Genomic DNA, 14,032 nt, shown 5'->3' with positions numbered 1-14,032 from the left:
CCTTTGTGATTTCAGGATGCAGAGATGGCAGAGCTCTGAGGTCTTTTATTTATTCTTTTTTATCATATATCATTTTTTTAAGTGACACAGCCACACATCTCAGATAGATACACAATATGTCTTTAGTATGTATTACAAAATCAATCTAGATTTATTTATTTAATAATGTTCCATAAAATGTTCAGTTTTCAATTTCAATTTCTTTTTCTATAGTCATAAAATGCACAAAATGTGGTCTTGGTCAAAACACTTGGTCTTTGACATTAGTATTTTGCTCCCTTTCATTTAAACACAACAGTGAATAATTTGACAGTTAATTTTAAAATAAGAGATTAACAGTTAGAAAATCTGTAAAAGAAAATCAATCATAAGTGTATCTTTCCATCAGAAATAGACTGGTACATCTCCCGTGTCATGGGGACGTATCCCTTACTGTCCTCCAGGAAGTATAATCGATCCTGCATCACGGATGGGTTGAATCCTTCTTCGGCTAGCTTCACCTTCATCTGCTTGAACGTTCCAGTCACAGCCAGGGAATTCTGGGATTTTTAAAATAAAATAAATTACGTTAAAATGTATGTCTTATGAATCTTAAGCGTTTTGAGAAAATCTTTAAAAAAGTACAATCTGGGATCAGGGAATCTCTTCAACATATCCCAGATGGTAGCTTTAAGTGCTTTGTAAATAAAAGGTATCATGACGATCATTGTAATTTGGACATTATTCCCACGGGTTCACCTGTATGCGTATGAAGCGTGGTCTAGCGTAGCTGGGCAGGCAGGTCTTGACGTGCTCCAGTGTGGCTTTACTGTCAAACTCCATGTCATCTTTCAGTTTGACCGCTGCCATTCCAACCCTCCCCTCGTGTCCTGTGGGGTACGTCACAAAGCAGGATCACCAAGAGAGACAGCTGACTTTGATACATTTTCAGAAATTCTCATTGATTTTAAATTCTCCCCCTTTAAAGTCCTGGTCCTTCACAGCCAACAAGAGAAGAACACACTGGGTTAATAACTACACAATGATGTGACTGTGTGTTGTAGGTGTGTATTGTTATATGTAGCTATATATACTATGTCAACTGTGTGTAGTGTATATAAAACATCCTATGAATAAAACTATTCCATAAAAAACATATGTTTAATGAGGAGTCCTCCAGGTAGTATAATCGATCCTGCATCACGGATGCAGGATCGCTCTGGATAAGTCGCTCTGGATAAGAGAGTCTGTTAAATGAACCTAGCTACCTCTGGATAAGAGGGTCTGTTAAATGAACCTAGCTACCTCTGGATAAGAGGGTCTGTTAAATGAACCTAGCTACCTCTGGATAAGAGGGTCTGTTAAATGAACCTAGCTACCTCTGGATAAGAGGGTCTGTTAAATGAACCTAGCTACCTCTGGATAAGAGGGTCTGTTAAATGAACCTAGCTACCTCTGGATAAGAGAATCTGTTAAATGAACCTAGCTACCTCTGGATAAAAGAGTCTGTTAAATGAACCTAGCTACCTCTGGATAAAAGAGTCTGTTAAATGAACCTAGCTACCTCTGGATAAGAGAGTCTGTTAAATGAACCTAGCTACCTCTGGATAAGAGAGTCTGTTAAATGAACCTAGCTACCTCTGGATAATAGAGTCTGTTAAATGAACCTAGCTACCTCTGGATAAGAGAGTCTGTTAAATGAACCTAGCTACCTCTGAATAAGAGAGTCTGTTAAATGAACCTAGCTACCTCTGGATAAGAGGGTCTGTTAAATGAACCTAGCTACCTCTGGATAAGAGCGTCTGTTAAATGAACCTAGCTACCTCTGGATAAGAGAGTCTGTTAAATGAACCTAGCTACCTCTGAATAAGAGAGTCTGTTAAATGAACCTAGCTACCTCTGGATAAGAGGGTCTGTTAAATGAACCTAGCTACCTCTGGATAAGAGCGTCTGTTAAATGAACCTAGCTACCTCTGGATAAGAGTGTCTGTTAAATGAACCTAGCTACCTCTGGATAAGAGAGTCTGTTAAATGAACCTAGCTACCTCTGGATAAGAGAGTCTGTTAAATGAATCTAGCTACCTCTGGATAAGAGAGTCTGTTAAATGAACCTATCTACCTCTGGATAAGAGTGTCTGTTAAATGAACCTAGCTACCTCTGGATAAGAGTGTCTGTTAAATAAACCTAGCTACCTCTGGATAAGAGAGTCTGTTAAATGAACCTAGCTACCTCTGGATAATAGAGTCTGTTAAATGAACCTAGCTACCTCTGGATAAGAGGGTCTGTTAAATGAACCTAGCTACCTCTGGATAAGAGAGTCTGTTAAATGAACCTAGCTACCTCTGGATAAAAGAGTCTGTTAAATGAACCTAGCTACCTCTGGATAAGAGAGTCTGTTAAATGAACCTAGCTACCTCTGGATAAGAGAGTCTGTTAAATGAACCTAGCTACCTCTGGATAAGAGAGTCTGTTAAATGAACCTAGCTTACTCTGGATAATAGAGTCTGTTAAATGAACCTAGCTACCTCTGGATAAGAGAGTCTGTTAAATGAACCTAGCTACCTCTGGATAAGAGCGTCTGTTAAATGAACCTAGCTACCTCTGGATAAGAGGGTCTGTTAAATGAACCTAGCTACCTCTGGATAAGAGGGTCTGTTAAATGAACCTAGCTACCTCTGGATAAGAGGGTCTGTTAAATGAACCTAGCTACCTCTGGATAAGAGAGTCTGTTAAATGAACCTAGCTACCTCTGGATAAAAGAGTCTGTTAAATGAACCTAGCTACCTCTGGATAAGAGTGTCTGTTAAATGAACCTAGCTACCTCTGGATAATAGAGTCTGTTAAATGAACCTAGCTACCTCTGGATAAGAGAGTCTGTTAAATGAACCTAGCTACCTCTGGATAAGAGTGTCTGTTAAATGAACCTAGCTACCTCTGGATAATAGAGTCTGTTAAATGAACCTAGCTACCTCTGGATAAGAGAGTCTGTTAAATGAACCTAGCTACCTCTGGATAAGAGGGTCTGTTAAATGAGCCTAGCTACCTCTGGATAAGAGAGTCTGTTAAATGAACCTAGCTACCTCTGGATAAGAGCGTCTGTTAAATGAACCTAGCTACCTCTGGATAAGAGAGTCTGTTAAATGAACCTAGCTACCTCTGGATAAGAGAGTCTGTTAAATGAACCTAGCTACCTCTGGATAAGAGTGTGTTAAATGAACCTAGCTACCTCTGGATAATAGAGTCTGTTAAATGAACCTAGCTACCTCTGGATAAGAGAGTCTGTTAAATGAACCTAGCTACCTCTGGATAAGAGCGTCTGTTAAATGAACCTAGCTACCTCTGGATAAGAGTGTCTGTTAAATGAACCTAGCTACCTCTGGATAAGATTGTCTGCTAAATGACTAAAATGCAAAATCACCTGGAACCTTGACACCGTAGACGTTGGCTTCTTCGATACATTCCACCATGATCAGGTGCTCAGTCACCTCCGTGGTGGCCACGTTCTCTCCTTTCCACCTGGACATGAACTCATATGAAATTAATTCTGACAGAAGCCTGGCCTAGAACCCAGAGAGCAAGCAGAAGCAGACCGCAAACACTTACAAGAAGGAAGAAACCTAGAGAAACCCAGCTCATAACTCAACCTGCAGGTGATTCACAGGACAGGACAATAACATTACATCTATAGTATTAAACCCAGCTCATAACTCAACCTGCAGGTGATTCACAGGACAGGACAATAACATTACATCTATAGTATTAAACCCAGCTCATAACTCAACCTGCAGGTGATTCACAGGACAGGACAATAACATTACATCTATAGTATTAAACCCAGCTCATAACTCAACCTGCAGGTGATTCACAGGACATGACAATAACATTACATCTATAGTATTAAACCCAGCTCATAACTCAACCTGCAGGTGATTCACAGGACAGGACAATAACATTACATCTATAGTATTAAACCCAGCTCATAACTCAACCTGCAGGTGATTCACAGGACAGGACAATAACATTACATCTATAGTATTAAACCCAGCTCATAACTCAACCTGCAGGTGATTCACAGGACAGGACAATAACATTACATCTATAGTATTAAACCCAGCTCATAACTCAACCTGCAGGTGATTCACAGGACAGGACAATAACATTACATCTATAGTATTAAACCCAGCTCATAACTCAACCTGCAGGTGATTCACAGGACATGACAACACATTGTGTTTTTTTACCTTCATTTAAATAGGATAAGTCAGTTAAGAACAAATTCTTATTTTCAATGACAGCCAGTGGGTTAACTGCCTTGGTCAGGGGCAGAACAACAGATGTTTACCTTGTCAGCTCGGGGATTAGATCTTCCAACCTTTCGGTTACAAGTCCAACGCTCTAACCACTAGTCTACCTGCCGCCCCATAAAACTTTTTAACCCAGCTCATTATTAAACCTTTAGTTGATAACTACTAAAGTAAAACAGCTAAAGCGTTTCTGACCTGAAGGTGTCTCCGATGCGGTCCATGAAGTAAATAAAGCCCTCGTGGTCAATCCTCAGCAGGTCTCCACTGTTAAAGTACAGATCTCCCTTAACAAACACATCTCTCAGCTTCTTCCTGTCTGTCTGCTGCTGGTTATTAGCATAGCCACTGAACGGAGTCTGCGCCGTAATCTTGGCAACCAGCAATCCAGTTTCTCCTGAGGACCAAACCAACAAGTAATGGGGTGTGTGTGTGTGTGTGTGTGTGTGTGTGTGTGTGTGTGTGTGTGTGTGTGTGTGTGTGTGTGTGTGTGTGTGTGTGTGTGTGTGTGTGTGTGTGTGTGTGTGTGTGTGTGTGTGTGTGCTCACCTTTAGGGACTTTGATACAGAAACCTCTAGAGTCTTTGACAGGTTCCTCTCTCTCTGTGTCATACTGAATCAGAGCGTAGGAGAAGCTTGCCTGCGAACACACATACAACAGACAGACAGACAGACAGACAGACAGACAGACAGACAGACAGACAGACAGACAGACAGACAGACAGACAGACAGACAGACAGACAGACAGACAGACAGACAGACAGACAGACAGACAGACAGACAGACAGACAGACAGACAGACAGACAGACAAAGAGACAGACAACAACACACATAACAAGAGAAAACAATGATACACCGTATCAATCAATCAATCAATCAATCAAATGTATTTATAAGGCCCTTCTTGCATCAGCTGATGTCACAAAGTGCTGTACAGAAACACAGCCTAAAACCCCAAACAGCAAGCAATGCAAGTGTAGAAGCACAGTGGCTAGGAAAAACTTCCAAGAAAGGCCGAAACCTAAGAAGAAACCTAGAGGAACCAAGCTATAATGGGTGGCCAGTCCTCTTCTGGCTGTGCTGGGTGGAGATTATAACAGAATATGGCCAAGATGTTCAAATGTTCATAGATGACCAGCAGGGTCAAATAATAACAATGTATGTACATATTCAGTGTAATATGTCTATGTAGTTTAATGTATCTATGTAGTATAATGCATACATGTGGTGTTATGTATCTATGTAGTGTAAAGCATATATGTAGTGTAATGCATATATGTAGTGTAATGCATATATGTAGTGTAATGCATATATGTAGTGTAATGTATCTATGCAGTGTAACACATATATGTAGTGTAAAGCATATATGTAGAGTAATGTATCTATGTAGTGTAATGCATATATGTAGTGTAATGTATCTATGTAGTGTAATGCATATATGTAGTGTAATGTATCTATGTAGTGTAATGCATATATGTAGTGTAAAGCATATACGTAGTGTAATGTGTCTATGAAGTGTAATGCATATATGTAGTATAATGTATCTATGTAGTGTAATGCATATATGTGGTGTTATGTATCTATGTAGTGTAAAGCATATATGTAGTGTAATGCATATATGTAGTGTAATGCATATATGTAGTGTAAAGCATATATGTAGTGTACTGCATATATGTAGTGTAATGTATCTATGCAGTGTAACGCATATATGTAGTGTAAAGCATATATGTAGAGTAATGTATCTATGTAGTGTAATGCATATATGTAGTGTAATGTATCTATGTAGTGTAATGCATATATGTAGTGTAATGCATGTACATAGTATAATGCTTGTACAGAACCTTTCAAAAATATTCACCCCCCTTGGCGTTTTTCCTATTTTGTTGCACTACAACCTGTAATATAAAATAGATTTTATTTAGATTTCATGTAATGGACATAAGCAAAATAGTCCAAATTGGTGAAGTGAAATGGAAAAAATTACTTTTATCAAAACAAATTTAAAACTGAAAAGTGGTGAGTGCATATGTATTCACCCCCTTTGCTATGAAGCCTCTAAATAAGATCTGGTGCAACCAATTACCTTCAGAAGTCACATAATTAGTTAAATAAAGTCCACCTGTGTGCAATCTAAGTGGCACACGATCTGTCACATGATCTCAATATATATACACCTGTTCTGAAAGGCCCTAGAGTCTGCAACACCACTAAGCAAGGGGTACCACCAAGCAAGTGGCACTATGAAGACCAAGGAGCTCTCCAAACAGGTCAGGGACAAAGTTGTGGAGAAGTACAGATCAGGGTTGGGTTATAAAAAAATATCTGAAACTTTGAACATCCCACGGAGCACCATTAAATCCATTATTAAAAAATGGAAAGAGTATGGCACCACAACAAACCTGCCAAGAGAGGGCCGCCCACCAAAACTCACGGACCAGGCAATGAGGGCATTAATCAGAGAGGCAACAAAGAGACCAAAGATAACCCTGAAGGAGCTGCAAAGCTCCACAGTGGAGATTGGAGTATCTGTCCATAGGACCACTTTAAGCCGTACACTCCACAGAGCTGGGCTTTACGGAAGAGTGTCCAGAAAAAAGCCATTGCTTAATTATATGGAAGAACGTACTCTGGTCAGATGAGACAAAAATGCAGCTTTTTGGCCATCAAGGGAAACACTATGTCTGGCGCAAACCCAACACCTCTCATCACCCCGAGAACACTATCCCCACAGTGAAGCATGGTACTGGAAGCATCATGCTATGGGGATGTTTTTCATCGGCAGGGACTGGGAAACTGGTCAGAATTGAAGGAATGATCGATGGCGCTAAATACAGGGAAATTCTTGAGGGAAACCTGTTTCAGTCTTCCAGAGATTTGAGACTGGGACGGAGGTTCACCTTCCAGCAGGACAATGACCCTAAGCATACTGCTAAAGCAACACTCGAGTGGTTTAAGGGGAAATATTTAAATGTCTTGGAATGGCCTAGTCAAAGCCCAGACCTCAATCCAATTGAGAATCTGTGGTATGCCTTAAAGATTGCTGTACACCAGCAGAACCCATCCAACTTGAAGGAGCGGGAGCAGTTTTGCCTTGAAGAATGGGCAAAAATCACAGTGGCTAGATGTGCCAAGCTTATAGAGACATACCCCAAGAGACTTGCAGCTGTAATTGCTGCAAAAGGTGGCTCTACAAAGTATTGACTTTGGGGGGGTGAATAGTTATGCACGCTCAAGTTTTCTGTTTTTTTGTCTTATTTCTGGTTTGTTTCACAATAAAAAAGATTTTGCATCTTCAAAGTGGTAGGCATGTTGTGTAAATCAAATGATACAAACCCCCCAAAAATCAATTTCAATTCCAGGTTGTAAGGCAACAAAATAGGAAAAAGGCCAAGGGGCTGAATACTTTCGCAAGCCACTTTATGTAGTGTAATACATCTATGTAATGTAATGAAATCTATCTACACCGTATCAATGTAATGTATGTACATATATAGTGTAATATATCTATGTAGTGTAATGTATGTATGTAGTGTAATGTATGTATGTAGTGTACTATATCTATGTAGTGTAATGTATCTGTGTAGTGTAATGTATGTACAGTCGTGGCCAACAGTTTTGAGAATGACACAAATATTAATTTCCACAAAGTTTGCTGCTTCTTTAGATATTTTTGTCAAATGTTAATATGGAATACTGAAGTATAATTACAAGCATTTCATAAGTGTCAAAGGCTTTTATTGACAATTACATGAAGTTGATGCAAAAAGTCAATATTTGCAGTGTTGACCCTTCTATTCAAGACCTCTGCAATCCACCCTGGCATGCTGTCAATTAACTTCTGGGCCACATCCTGACTGATGGCAGCCCATTCTTGCATAATCAATGCTTGGAGTTTGTCAGAATTTGTGGGTTTTTGTTTGTCCACCTGCCTCTTGAGGATTGACCACAAGTTCTCAATGGGATTAAGGTCTGGGGTGTTTCCTGGCCATGGACCCAAAATATCGATGTTTTGTTCCCCGAGCCACTTAGTTATTACTTTTGCCTTATGGCAAGGTGCTCCATCATGCTGGAAAAGGCATTGTTCATCACCAAACTGTTCCTAGATGGTTGGGAGAAGTTGCTCTCGGAGGATGTGTTGGTACCATTCTTTATTCATGGCTGTGCTCGTAGGCAAAATTATGAGTGAGCCCCTCCTTTGGCTGAGAAGCAACCCCACACATGAATGGTCTCAGGATGCTTTACTGTTGGCATGACACAGGACTGATGGTAGCGCTCACCTTGTCTTCTCCGGACAAGCTTTTTCCCGGATGCCCCAAACAATCGGAAAGGGGATTTCTCAGAGAAAATGACTTCACCCCAGTCCTCAGCAGTCCAGTCCCTGTACCTTTTGCAGAATATCAATCTGTCCCTGATGTTTTTCCCGGAGAGAAGTGGCTTCTTTGCTGCCCTTCTTGACACCAGGCCATCCTCCAAAAGTCTTTGCCTCACTGTGCGTGCAGATGAAATCACACCTGCCTGCTGCCATTCCTGAGCAAGCTCTGTACTGGTGGTGCCCCGATCCCACAGCTAAATCAACTTTAGGAGATGGTCCTGGTGCTTGCTGGACTATCTTGGGCGCCCTGAAGCCTTCTTCTCAACAATTGAACCGTTCTCCTTGAAGTTCTTGATGATCCGATAAATGGTTGATTTAGGTGCAATCTTACCCTGCAGCAATATCCTTGCCTGTGAAGCCCTTTTTGTGCAAAGAAATTATGACGGCACGTGTTTCCTTGCAGGTAACCATGATTGACAGAGGAAGAACAATGATTCCAAACACCACCCTCCTTTTGAAGCTTCCAGTCTGTTATTCAAACTCAATCAGATGACAGCGTGATCTCCAGCCTTGTCCTCGTCAACATTCACACCTGTGTTAACGAGAGAATCACTGACATGATGTCAGCTGGTCCTTTTGTGGCAGGGCTGAAATGCAGTGGAAATGTTTTTCGGGGATTCAGTTCATTTGCATGGCAAAGAGGGCCTTTACAATTAATCTGATCACTCTTCATAACATTCTGGAGTATATGCAAATTGCCATCATACAAACTGAGGCAGCAGACTTTGTGAAAATTAATATTTGTGTCATTCTCAAAACTTTAGGCCATGACTGTACAGTTGAAGTCAGAAGTTTACATACACCTTAGCCAAATACATTACAACTCAGTTTTTTCCACAATTCCTGACATTTAATCCTAGTAAAAATGCCCTGTCTTAGGTCAGTTAGGATCACCACTTTATTTTAAGAATGTGAAATGTCAGAATAGTAGAGAGAATGATTTATTTCAGCTTTCCCAGTTGGTCAGAAGTTTACATACACTCAATTAGTATTTGGTAGCATTGCCTTTAAATTGTTTAACTTAGGTCAAGCCTTCCACAAGCTTCCCACAATAAGTTGGGTGAATTTTGGCCTATTCCTCCTGACAGAGCTGGTGTAACTGAGTCAGATTTTTAGACCTCCTTGCTCGCACATGCTTTTTCAGTTCTGCCCACAAATGTTCTATAGGATTGAGGTCAGAGCTTTGTGATGGCCACTCCAATACCTTGACTTCATCAAGCCATTTTGCCACAACTTTGGAAGGATGCTTGGGGTCATTGTCCATTTGGAAGACACATTTGCAACTAAGCTTTAACTTCCTGACTGATGTCTTGAGATGTTGCTTCAATATATCCACATCATTTTCCTTCCTCATGATGCCATCTATTTTGTGAAGTGCACCAGTCCCTCCTGCAGCAAAGTACCCCCCACAACATGATGCTGCCACCCCCGTGTTTCACAGTTGGGATTTTTTTTGTTTTTTGTACTGGCCCCCCGTGGGAATTGAACCCACAACCCTGGTGTTGCACACACCATGCTGGCGTTGCAAACATCGTGCTCTACCAAATGAGCCACAGGGAATGCCTGGGATGGTATTCTTCGGCTTGCAAGCCTCCTCCCTTTTCCTCCAATCATAACAATGGTCATTATGGACAAACAGTTCTATTTTTGTTAAATCAAACCAGAGGACATTTCTCCAAAAAGTACAATATTTTTCCCCATGTGCAGTTGCAAACCGTAGTCTGGCTTTTTCATGGCAGTTTTGGAGCAGTGGCTTCTTCCTTGCTGAGCGGCCTTTCAGGTTACGTCAATATAGGACTCGTTTTACTGTGGATATTGATACTTTTATACCTGTTTCCTCCAGCATCTTCACAAGGTCCTTTGCTGTTGTTTTGGGATTGATTTGCACTTTTCGCACCAAAGTACGTTCATCTCTAGGAGATAGAAGCCATCTCCTTCCTGAGCGGTATGACAGCTGCGTGGTTCCATGGTGTTAATACTTGCGTACTACTGTTTTTACAGATGAACGTGGTACCTTCAGGCATTTGGAAATTTATCCCAAGGATGAACCAGACTTGTGGAGGTCTACCATTTTTTTCTGAGGTCTTGGCTGATTTCTTTTGATTTTCCCATGATGTCAAGCAAAGAGGCACTGCGTTTGAAGGTAGGCCTTGAAATACATCCACAGGTACACCTCCAATTGACTCAAATTATGTCAATTAACCTATCAGAGGTTTCTAAAGCCATGACCTCATTTTTGGGAATTTTTGCAAGTGTATGTAAACCTCCGACTTCAACTGTATGTAGTGTAATGTATGTATGTTGTATAATGTATGTATGTAGTGTAAAGCATCTATGTACTGTAATGCATCTATGTAGCGTAATGTATCTATGTAGTGTAATGTGTGTATGTAGTATAATGTATCTATGTAGTGTACTGTATCTATGTAGTGTAATGTATGTATGTAATGTAATGTATCTATGTAGTGTAATGTATCCATGTAGTGTAATGTATATATGTAGTGTAATGTATCTGTGTAATGTATGTATGTAATGTATCTATGTAGTCTAATATATCTATGTAGTGTAATGTATGTATGTAGTGTAATGTATCTATGTAGTGTAATGTATCTACTGTATGTAGTGTAATGGATCTACTGTATGTAGTGTAATGTATCTATGTAGTGTAATGTATATATGTAGTGTAATGTATCTATGTAGTGTAATGTATCTATGTAGTGTAATGTATCTACTGTATGTAGTGTAATGTATATATGTAGTGTAATGTATGCAGTCCTTCCCCGGGAGCTCTTCCCGTTCCATGATCTCGCCATCACGGTTGACAACTCCATTGTGTCCTCCTCCTAGAGTGCTAAGAGCCTTGGCGTGACCCTGGACAACACCCTGTCGTTCTCCGCTAACATCAAGGCGGTGACCTAATCCTGTCGGTTCATGCTCTACAACATTCGCAGAGTACGACCCTGCCTTACACAGGAAGCGGCGCAGGTCCTAATCCAGGCACTTGTTATCTCCCGTCTGGATTACTGCAACTCGCTGTTGGCGGGGCTCCCTGCCTGTGCCATTAAACCCTTACAACTCATCCAGAACGCCGCAGCCCGTCTGGTGTTCAACCTTCCCAACTTCTCTCATGTCACCCCGCTCCTCCGCACACTCCACTGGCTTCCAGTTGAAGCTTGCATCTGCTACAAGACCATGGTGCTTGCCTCCGGAGCTGTGAGGGGAACGGCACCTCCGTACCTTCAGGCTCTGATCAGTCCGTACACCCAAAGAAGGGCACTGTGTTCATCCACCTCTGGCCTGCTCGCCTCCCTACCTCTGTGGAAGCACAGTTCCCGCTCAGCCCAGTCAAAACTGTTCGCTGCTCTGGCACCCCAATGGTGGAACAAGCTCCCTCACGACGCCAGGACAACGGAGTCAATCACCACCTTCCGTAGACACCTGAAACCCCACCTCTTTAAGGAATACCTGGGATAGGATAAAGTAATCCTTCTAACCCTCCCCCCCAAAAAATATATAGATGTACTATTGTAAAGTGGTTGTTCCACTGGATATCATAAGGTGATTGCACCAATTGTAAGTCGCTCTGGATAAGAGCGTCTGCTAAATGACGTAAATGTAAATGTAAATGATGTATCTATGTAGTGTAATGTATCTACTTTATGTAGTATAATGTATCTATGTAGTGTAATGTATCTACTGTATGTAGTGTAATGTATCCACTGTATGTAGTGTAATGTATCTATGTAGTGTAATGTATCTATGAAGTGTAATGTATCTACTTTATGTAGTATAATGCATCTATGTAGTGTAATGTATCTACGAAGTGTAATGTATCTACTTTATGTAGTGTAATGCATCTATGTTGTGTAATGTATCTATGTAGTGTAATGTATCTACTGTATGTAGTGTAATGTATATATGTAGTGTAATGTCTGTATGTAGTGTAATGCATCTATGTAGTGTAATGTATGAATGTAGTGTAATGTATCTATGTAGTGTAATGTATCTATGTAGTGTAATGTAACTACTGTATGTAGTATAATGTATGTATGTAGTGTAATGTATCTATGTAGTGTAATGTATCTATGTAGTGTAATGTATCTACTGTATGTAGTATAATGTATGTATGTGGTGTAAAGTATCTATGTAGTGTAATGTTTGTATGTAGTGCAATGTATCTATGTAGTGTAATGTATCTACTGTATGTAGTGTAATGTTTCTATGTTGTGTAATGGATGTATGTAGTGTAATGTATCTACTGTATGTAGTGTAATGTATCTATGTTGTGTAATGGACGTATGTAGTGTAATGTATCTACTGTATGTAGGGTATCTATGTAGTGTAATGTATGTATGTAGCGTAATGTATATATGTAGTGTAATGTATATATATAGTGTAATGTATGTATGTTGTGTAATAGATGTATGTAGTGTAATGTATCTGTGTAACGCATCTATGTAGTGTAATGTAATGCATCTATGTTGTGTAATGTATCTATGTAGTGTAATGTATCTACTGTATGTAGTGTAATGTATATATGTAGTGTAATGTCTGTATGTAGTGTAATGCATCTATGTAGTGTAATGTATGAATGTAGTGTAATGTATCTATGTAGTGTAATGTATCTATGTAGTGTAATGTAACTACTGTATGTAGTATAATGTATGTATGTAGTGTAATGTATCTATGTAGTGTAATGTATCTATGTAGTGTAATGTATCTACTGTATGTAGTATAATGTATGTATGTGGTGTAAAGTATCTATGTAGTGTAATGTTTGTATGTAGTGCAATGTATCTATGTAGTGTAATGTATCTACTGTATGTAGTGTAATGTTTCTATGTTGTGTAATGGATGTATGTAGTGTAATGTATCTACTGTATGTAGTGTAATGTATCTATGTTGTGTAATGGACGTATGTAGTGTAATGTATCTACTGTATGTAGGGTATCTATGTAGTGTAATGTATGTATGTAGCGTAATGTATATATGTAGTGTAATGTATATATGTAGTGTAATGTATGTATGTTGTGTAATAGATGTATGTAGTGTAATGTATCTGTGTAATGCATCTATGTAGTGTAATGTATCTATGTAGTGTAATAGATGTATGTAGTGTAATGTATCTGTGTAACGCATCTATGTAGTGTAATGTATCTATGTAGTGTAATGTATCTATGTAGTGTAATGTATCTATGTAGTGTAATGTATCTGTGTAATGCATCTATGTAGTGTAATGTATCTATGTAGTGTAATGTATGTATGTAGTGTAATGTATCTACTGTATGTAGTGTAATGTATGTATGTAGTGTAATGTATGTATGTAGTGTAATGTATCTATGTAGTGTAATGTATCTATGTAGTGTAATGTATCTACT

General features: G+C 39.6%; 1 protein-coding gene across 1 annotated transcript in view; it reads right to left on the bottom strand.

Moving 5' to 3' along the window:
• Window positions 1–25: 25 nt before the first annotated feature.
• The window catches only part of LOC115182366 (very long-chain acyl-CoA synthetase), a 29,596-nt gene continuing 15,589 nt past the window's right edge, over window positions 26–14,032 (bottom strand). The window contains exons 6-10 of the mRNA XM_029743987.1: window positions 4,830–4,920; window positions 4,480–4,678; window positions 3,399–3,496; window positions 739–869; window positions 26–539 (exon numbers count right to left, since the gene is read on the bottom strand). Of these exons, the coding sequence (XP_029599847.1) occupies window positions 366–539; window positions 739–869; window positions 3,399–3,496; window positions 4,480–4,678; window positions 4,830–4,920 (693 nt within the window). The 3' untranslated portion in view covers window positions 26–365. The remainder of the gene's footprint in view (window positions 540–738; window positions 870–3,398; window positions 3,497–4,479; window positions 4,679–4,829; window positions 4,921–14,032) is intronic.

This window comes from Salmo trutta, unplaced genomic scaffold, assembly GCF_901001165.1.
Source record: "Salmo trutta unplaced genomic scaffold, fSalTru1.1, whole genome shotgun sequence".
Taxonomy (NCBI): Eukaryota; Metazoa; Chordata; class Actinopteri; order Salmoniformes; family Salmonidae; genus Salmo; species Salmo trutta.
This window is presented reverse-complemented; position numbering and strand designations above follow the sequence as displayed.